We start from the raw sequence: 9,726 nt of genomic DNA, 5'->3' as shown, positions 1-9,726 counted from the left end.
AGATTTGTTTGTTTAGTTTGAATGCATTCAAGGAGGGTAATACTTGTCTTTCTAATTTACAGTAAGCGGTGGATAAATAAAAGATTACTAAATAAAATCTAGGTAGAAAATCATTAGGTTTATGTCATTGTAAGGTACCAATATTTCAATAGTTATGTCTTGAAATTGTCTAGTTCTAGGGGTTTAAGCTATTATATAGTAATAATATTTTATTGATAAGCCACAAAGATGATTTTGTTGGGATAGCATATGTTTGTAGCCTCTAGGCTTTGTAATCCTAAGGAGCATGTATTGGTCTTCTTAGCATCTATAATATCAACTCAAAAATTTAGAATGAAGAGTCACAATTTAGTGTTACATGTCAGTAGTTTAGGTGTTATGTTCATGTTCAAGCATTAAGGGTAATATGAAAGTTGATATTGTGGAATCATTTTTAGATCCATATGTCTATGCATGAAAAAATATCTATTGTTTAGTGAGATATTATCATTGTTTAGATGAAATTTAGTGTTGTTTAAGGTGTACTTTCTTAAGTCTTGTAAAGCCTAAAGTGCAAGAGACACATATCCATCTCTTGTTGGTAGGTCCATATTGTTTGTGATCTTGAATATAAAAAATTATAACTCCTTGGAGGTTGTTGATAAAATGTTCAAGAAATAACAGGGTGCAAGATGGCAAAAAGAGTTAAAATTAGTAAAATAATTCTTATGTTTTGTAAGTGGGGAGATCTATATAATTTGCACCTTCACCATTGCAACTAGCAAGAAAGAGGAGTATTTCATCCATTTTTTATGGCTATGTTTTTTTGGGTATCTAAGGGCACTATTTCTTTAGAGACCAAGTTACACATGGAGAAGAAAATGGGCCTCATGTTTGAGAAGAGTTTGAGGACTTTGAAAAAAATAGAAATATTATAGAAGGTTTGAATGATTGTGCTTTTAAGTTTGATTTTTTTCAACTTTGTATGAATAAAAAATAAAAAGCATATATTTTTGGTCTTTCAAATGTTCCTTCAATTTTGAAATATTTGTATTATGCATCTTTCATACATGACTACTCTAGAAGGGGATAGGTGTATTTCCTTAGAAGCAAATCTAAAATCTTAATTCATTTTAAATATTTCAAGCCTCTTGGAGAAAATTAGATTAGTAGAAAGATTAATATTAAATAAAAAATTATAGTGGTCATGAGTTTTGTTTTGGAAATATATGATAGATTATGTAAGGAGCATGACATATAGAGACATTAAAAAATCCATATTCCCCTTACAAAAATAGAGTTGCAGAGAGAATGGACACTGATGTAGATGGAGAGGGCTATAAAATTCTTAGTGGATCTAGAGCTTGGAATAGAAATAGTTTTTATGGCTTGTTAGCAAATTAACAAGTCTCCTACATCAACCCTTATGGGTAAGACTCTTATGGAGTCTTGGTTGGATTTTAAAAAACTCATTATAACATATTTCTTTTTTTGTGAGGCATATGATCATGTGGAAAAGAGAGGTAATCAAAATTAGAGACAATGTTGTTAAGTGTATCTTCATTGGCTATGGTGTTGATGTGAAAGGGTACAAGCTTTAAGATCTTGTAATTGAGAGATTTCTATCCAATAAAAAATTTATTTTTAAAGAGACTAAGTCTTCTCATATAACTTTGTAACAAAAAGAGGATAAAAAAAAAGTTGTGCAATTAAACTAATCACTAAGATTGAGAAATTTGAACCAAAGGGTCATGAAGGACCTAAAGTGGAGGAGAGTTAGATAATTTAGATAATTTTAAAGAGGAGGTAAAAATCCATCTCAACTCATGAGGAGGTCCAACGGACATAGACAACCAAATAGGCACACTCCTTATTTGAAATGGATATTTTCTTTGATTACTAATATAGATGAGCCTAGAACTGAAAAAGAGACATTAGGTATTTGTGATTCAAAATTTTAGAGAGTGGTTATTTATGAGGAGATGTATGCACAAAATAAAACACATGAAACTTCCTACCTTTACACATGAAATTTACCAATTAGAAAAGGTAGGAAGTTTCAAGTGTAAAATTTACACATGAAACTTCCTACCTTTACACATAAAATCATTGGTTAATGGGGGTTCAAAATAAATATTGGTTCTAATGTACTTAACATTTAGATGTATAAGGCTCAGCTCATCGTGAATGAATATAAAGACTGGTTATACTACATCTAATATTTAGATACATATAAAGATAGACTCATTGTGAATGTCTAATATAAAGTATTAGATGTATAAGGCTAGAATCATTGTAAAGGGATATTACCTGGTTAAGAAAATTAATTGCAATGATATTTTTTCTCTAATTGCTACCTGCATCTATTTGATTCTTATTATCTATTGTAACATCTATTGATCTTGAAATTGAATAAACGAATGAGAAGACAACATGACTCAATTGCTAGAACATTACATGGAAGAAGTAAGGATATTATTTGTGGCTTAAAGTCTCGAATTTCATCACAATTTGAGATGTGGGACTTGGGAGAAAGTAGATATATTTTGGGTCTAAAAATCATAAAAGACAAAGAGAACATAAATCTTGGGTTAGGCCACATAAAGTATGTGAACTCAAAGTTAGAGAGATTTAAAATGACAACTTGTAGATAATTGTGTGTTCCTATCTTGATGGAAATCAAATTATATATAGAGTAGTATGTATCTTCACCTAGTGAGATGAAGGACATGGATTTAGTACCTTATGGTAATATTGTTGGGAGTTTGATGTATGTTATGGTCTATACTAGATTAGATATTTCCCAAGTAATGGGAGTCCTTATCTATTTCATGGCTAATCCTAGATGAGTTCTTCAAAATGTAGTTAAGGGGGTATTTAGATATTTACAAGGTACCTTTAAGTACTCTATTTGTTATCATGTGAAATTTAATAAATATTCATGTGAACATGTGGATTAAAATTGGATAGGTGATATGGACTATAGAAAATCCACTAGTGGACCTTATATTTTTACTTTATTCAATGGTGATATCGATTGGATAAGAAACTAATTGGCTATGGTTGATTTGTCTAGTATAGAAGCTAAGTACATGTCAATTACTTATACTTGTAAAGAAACCACATGGCATAAGAGATTATGTTTAGATGTAGGGTTGAGTTAGGGAGCTACTATAATTCTATGTAATAGTTAGAGTGTCATATTTCTAACAAAAAACACTTTTTATGTGCAAACAAATGATATTGATGTTCAGTACCATTTTACATGACATGGTAGGGGATGAGAGGGTGAGGCTAGAAAAAAGTTAACACTTCGTAAAATATTATAAATGAATTGATGAAGCTAGCAAGCACAAAAAGTTATATGTGGTGTTGTGAGTTTGTGGGCTTCTTGGCCCCTAGCAATTAGTTCATAGTGTTGGTACTCCCTATGCTCCTACAAGGTGTTTGATAAGTGGGCAAATGCTAGAAAAGGTGTCTCAACTTTGCTCCTAAAGTTAAAAATACAAAATATAATTTTTAAAATATAAAATACAAAACTTAATTCATAGGCTATAGAGATTATTTTATGCCCTAATTATATTCCATGGATGGATCTCTTTGACTACTATAATTTAAGAAAAGGAGCCAATTTACTTCTCAAATCAAAAGTTCTGGCTCCATGAAGTTGGGTCTCCAACATTGAAAATATAAAAATACTTGTAACACATAAAAGAGATGTAAGGTTGTTATAATTGTTGATCAACTTATTATATGCATTATGTCATGTCATAAAACATCTTTGAATGGAGATACTATAGCCAAAATAGTCAGCCAAGTTGGTGAATGGATTATGATGAATTTATGGTAGGTGGAAGGAAGATGCTATTTTTAGCCTCTGGACTTATCTTGGAATTTGGGTACTATATTTTTAACTAGAGATTATGGTGGCAATTATCATTATATAGAATATGCATTACATAGATGAAATACTTTACAAATAGTTGGTGATACTTAGGTGTAAAAAGAGACTAAACATACTCTAGATTTCTTGTTGGTGATGCTTAGGTGTAAAGAGGATTATTTCATCCATTTCTGATGGTTATGTCTTTTGGGTACCTAAGGGCACTACTTCTTTAGGGACCAAGTTACCTATGGAGAAGACAATATTTTGAAACTATATAAGGGGCCACATAGTTGAGAAGAGTCCAAGGACTTTGAAAAAAATATCTTGAGTTTGATTTTTGTCAACATTGTATGAATAAAAAAAACTATATTTAGTTTTAGTAGAGTTCTCACAAATATTTTGGGGTATTAGATCTAATTTATTTTAATATTTTGTTTCTTAAATTTTAAAATATTTGTATTATGTATCTTTCATATATGACTACTCTAGAAAGGCATAGGTGGATTTCCTTAGAACCAAATCTAAAACCTTTATTCATTTTAAATATTTCAAGCCTCTTGTAGAAAATTGTACCAGTAGAAAGATTAATATTTTTTAAAATTATAATGGCAACGAGTTTTGCTTTATAAATGTGATAGATTATATATGGAGCATGGGATTTAGAGACATTAAAAAAACAATATTCCCCTTGCAAGAGTGAAGTTGTAGAGAGAATGAAGAAGGATGTAGATGGAGAGGGCTAGGAGTATTCTTAGTGGATCTAGAGCTTGAAATAGGAGTGGTTGTTATGTCTTGTTAATTGATTAAGAAGTCTCCTACATCTACCCTTATGGATAAGACTCTTATGGATGCTTGGTTGGATAATTACCTCATTATTATATATTTCTTTCTGTTGTGAAGCATATGCTCATGCGCCTAATGAGAGGCAATCAAAATTAGAGAACATGATTGTTAACTGTATCTTTGGCTATTGTGTTGATGCAAAAGGGTACAAGCTTTAAGATCTTGTAATTGTGAGATTTTTGTGCAATAAAAATATTATTTTTAGAGAGATTAAGTCTTCTTATATAACATTGTAACCAAAAGGAGATAAGAAGAAAGTTGTGATTCAACTAAACACTAAGAATGAGAAAGTTGAACCAAAAGCTCATGAAGGACCTAAAGTGATGGAGAGTTAGATAATTTAGATAATTTTGAAGGCGAGGTAAATAATCCACCTCAACTCATGAGGAGGTCCAATCGACAATGGACAACCAAATAGGTACACTCCTTATTAGAGATGGATTTTTTCTTTGATTACTAACATAGATGAGCCTAGAACTATAAAAGAGACATTAGGCATTTTTTATTCAAATTCTTATAGAGTGTTTATTTATGTGGATATGGATGCACAAAAGAAGATTCACACATGAAAATTACTACCAATTCCTAATGGTAGAAAAATTGTTGGTTACACTAGGGGTTCAAAAGAAATATTGGTTCTAATGTACTTAAAATTTAGATGCATAAGGATAGGTTAATTGCAAATGGATATAAAGATTGGTTATAATGTACCTAATAATTAGATGTATAAAGCTAGACTCATTGTAAATGGATATAAAAAGTGGTTCTAATGTACCTAACATTTAAATGTACAAGGATAAACTCTTTGTAAAGAGATATTACCAGGTTAAGAAAATCAATTGTGGTCATATTTTTTCTCTAATTGCTAACCTAACATACATTTGATTCTTATTATCTATTGTAACATCCTTTGATCTCAAAATTGAGTAAATTAATGTGAAGACAACTTAAAATCATGGTGATTTGGAGGAAAATATCTAAATGATTCAATTGCTAGAACTCTACATGGAAGAAGTAAGGATGTGACTTGTGATTTGAAGTCTCAACCTTCATCACAATTTGAGATGCATGACTTAGGGAAAACCAAATATATTTTGGGTATGAAAATCATAAAAGTTAGAGAGAACACAAATCTCTGGTTAGGCGAAAGAAAGTATGTGAACTTAATGTTGGAGAGATTTAAAATGACAACTTGTAGATAACCATGTGTTCCTATCTTGATGGAAATCAAATTATATGTAGAGTAGCATGTAACTTCAACTAGTTAGATGAAGAACATGGCTTGAGTACCTTATAGTAGTGATGTTGGGATTTTGATGTATGTGATGGTCTATACTAAACTAGATGTTCCCAAGTAATGAGAGTCCTTATTTATTTCATGACTAATCCTAGATGAGTTCTTCAAATTGTAGTTAAGAGGATCTTAAGATATTTACAAGGTAACTTTAAGTACTCTATTTATTTTCATGGTGATTATACAAGGGAGTGAAATTTAATAAATATTCATGAATTTTTGGATTCAAATTGGGTAGGTGATATGGATTACAAAAGATCCACTAGTGGTTACATTATTACCTTATTTAATGGTGTTATCAATTGGATAAGCAGTTAATAGGCTATAGTTGCTTTGTCCAATATAGAAATCGAGTACATGTCAATTACTTATGGTTGTAAAGAAGCCACATGGCTTAAGATATTATGTTTAAATGTGGGTTCGAGTTAGGGAGATATTATAATTCTATGTGATAGTTAGAGTGTCATATGTCTAAGAAAAAACCCTTTTTATGTGCAAACAAAGCATATTAAAGCCTGGTAACATTTTTTGATGACATGGTAGGGGATGAGAGGGCGAGGATAGAAAAAAGTTAACACTTTGCAAAATATTATAAATGAATTGATGAAGCTAGTGAGCATAACAAGTTTTATGTGGTGTTATGAGTTTGTGGGCCTCTTGGTCCCTAGCAATCAGTTCATAGTGTTGGTACTCCCTATGCTCCCACAAGGTGTTTGATAAGTGGACAAATCTTAGAAAAGGTGTCTCAACTTTGCTCCTAATGTTAAAAATACAAAATGCAATTTTTAGAATATAAAATACAAAATATAACTTATAGGTTATAGAGATTATTTTATGCCCTTGAAATATTCCATGGATGGATCTCTTTGACTACTATAATTTAAGAAAAGGAGCCAATTTACCTCTCAAATCAAAAGTTCTAGCTCAATGAAGTCAGGGTTCCAACATTGAAAATCTAGAAGTATATGTAACTCATAAAAGAGATGTAAGGGTGTGTTACACTTGCTGATCAACTTATTACATGCAATATGTCATGCCATAAAACATCTTTGAATGAAGATACTATAGCCAAAATAGTCAACCAAGTTGGTGCATGGATTATGATGAATATATGGCAGCTGGAAGGAAGATGTTATTTTTAGCTTTTGGACTTATCTTGGAATATATTTTTAACTAAAGATTGTGGTGGCAATTGACATTATATAGAATAGGCATTACATAGATGAAACACTTTTAAAAAGTTGGAGATACTTAGGTGTAAAAACATACTAAACATACTCTAGATTTCTTGTTGGTGATACTTAGGGACAAAGGATTAAACTTTGCAAGTGTATTATAAACTCTCATTAGTGACTAATAGATACCTGTGACTATCCAACCAACTAAAAAGCAATCCATAAAGAAGAATTTTTTTTTTTTTTTAAGTCTAATTGTCTCCTTTATATATATTGCTTTTTAGTTGGTTGCATAGACATTTCCCTAATAGATTGAGTTGTTTTGAAGTGTAGACTTTATTCATACAAATCACATCTTTTTTTTCACATAAGAGGTAAAAATTTATTCATCACCAAAGAAAATAAAAAATAGAAATGGTCCATGGCCCAATAAAGAACAACCAATTAATCAGTCTTACCCTCCACAACTAATTGTTCAAACATAAGAGATAAATCTAAAGGTAGATCTCCTCTATCCACAACATCTCAACCCTCAAATGGTCAGACGCCCATTTGCCCAAGCAATCTGCAACTCTATTCCATTCTTAAAGAATATAAAAAACAGATAACAAAATCAAAAGTCCTACCCACCTTGAGAATCCGTCAAATAAAAATCTATAAAAATCTTAGTAAATCAGAGGTAACCTTAAGTTTCAACATTTAATTTGATGACAAGGGTCATGAAAAGATGTCCAACTACTTCAATAAATAAAAGAGAGGGAAGGAGAAAAAGAGCGGCGTTCACTAAAGTTGCTACAACGAAATTGCTTTGACCAAAGGGTACTAGATGCCCTGCAAATTCCACCTAACATATGCTGGGAGCCACAAAAAAAAAATCGTCCCACATAAGTTCTATACATAAGCCAAAAACCTTAAACATATGGGCATATACACATAAATATATATACACTGCTCTGATAATGGGCATATATACATTGATTGATTGCCATATGTGGAGTAATGGCCATATATAGAGGCTTTTAGACAGCTGCATCCCTTAGAAAGGGGTACATGTCGGAAATCCACAAGCTTACATCCGGACAATAAGTGGAATAGTTAGATAAAAGAGGCTTGCAAGCTTCATACTCTGTATCAGCCCTCACTATTTCCAATCAAATCAATCAGAGAAGCACCCCCATAAATACTTAGATCTCCATTACAATCCTGCATTACATTGTAGATGAAGATGCATGGTTACAGTAGAATTCGGGGGTCTAGATCTGTCGATTATGATGAATCCAAGTGGAAGGACTGTTCTACAGATCTCAAGTGTTCTTCCATTAATGGATCAGCAAAGTGGGCATTCAATTGTAATAGCAGAGACCAGATCAATGGCTGCAAAGAGCAGGATTTTGTGAAGGACTCTGAAACAATGGATCCCTCTGGTCAGGCTGGGTTTATATTGGGCAGAGCTCTGTCATTGAGGGAGTCCATGAAGGACAAGAGATTCATGAAGAAAACCCATGGTGGGGATTCAGTGGTGAAGGATAGTAGTAATAAATCATTGCAGGGGGCTGTGAAGAGAGTTTTTTCAACCAGGAAGTCTGCCCCAGAACAAGATAAACTGTACCCACATGCTGATTTCTTGTCTGCTGATGTGGGGTTTAAGAGATCTGAGTCACTCAGATACAACAGAATTGGGTCTCCTCCCCCTTTTGATTTGGATGCAGATGGGTCTGTTTTAAAGAAGAAGAAGAAAAGTGTGCTCAAGACTTGCAAACGCCTCTTGGGAATGCAGAGAAATTAGGCTTGTTTTTGGCCAATAAATAGGTTTTTTTGTTGAATTTTTCATAATGGTGTTTTTGTTTCTGTTATGAGAAGGCCTTGGACAAACTCTGTGATGTTAAGTTCATATTTTGTCTTTAAGGTGGCTTGTTATGTACAATTTCATCAATGGATTTAGAGCTTGTGTGCTAGAGCCTCAAAATTCTCAATCCTCTTTTATCTGGTCCTTTTTTCTGTAAAGTTCTGCCATGAACATCCATGACTTATGAAGCTAGAATTTCATCCAAGATTTTATTGGGATTGAGTTCTTGCTAGATTTTGGTAGCTTAATGAATGCTTTTATTTTACATTTTGCTCTTTCAATGATAAGCTTGCCAATTTTCTGGTCTGTATTGATTGTATGCTTGAGTTCTTTTACCCTGTTTTGGCAATTTACAGTTTCTTGACTGTATTCAATCTTTGGAAATTTTTTCCTTGTAATTTACAGTTTCCTGACTGTATTCAATCTTTGGAAATTTTTTCTTGAATAGATTTAGGCAATGGATCATTAAATTTAGGAGTATTTCTAAAGAAATTGTTTTACATAGGGGAAAAATCGATTTTTTAAGAAATTATCTGTAAAACAGTCTGATTCAACATCTATGGATTGTTTAAGAAATTATATGTAAAACAATCTGGTTCAACATCTATGGATTGTTGAGTATGATTTAAACTGTCGATTTAGAAATATGTTCAATTAATTGCAGAACCAATCTTTTAAATATCATTTACAAAATTGAATGATT

The 9,726-nt window shown here is 31.9% G+C and overlaps 1 protein-coding gene across 1 annotated transcript; it reads left to right on the top strand.

Annotated features, from left to right (window-relative positions):
* Positions 1–8,101: 8,101 nt before the first annotated feature.
* On the top strand, positions 8,102–9,290 carry LOC131051535 (uncharacterized). The gene has a single exon (XM_057986108.2). It carries the CDS (start codon positions 8,397–8,399, stop codon positions 8,961–8,963), a length of 567 nt encoding a protein of 188 aa, XP_057842091.1. The 5' UTR covers positions 8,102–8,396; the 3' UTR covers positions 8,964–9,290.
* The last annotated feature ends 436 nt before the right edge of the window (positions 9,291–9,726 follow it).

The sequence above is a fragment of the Cryptomeria japonica genome, chromosome 3 (assembly GCF_030272615.1).
Source record: "Cryptomeria japonica chromosome 3, Sugi_1.0, whole genome shotgun sequence".
Classification (NCBI taxonomy): Eukaryota; Viridiplantae; Streptophyta; class Pinopsida; order Cupressales; family Cupressaceae; genus Cryptomeria; species Cryptomeria japonica.
The sequence above is the reverse complement of the archived record's forward strand: the minus strand, read 5'-3'. Positions and strand labels throughout refer to the sequence as shown.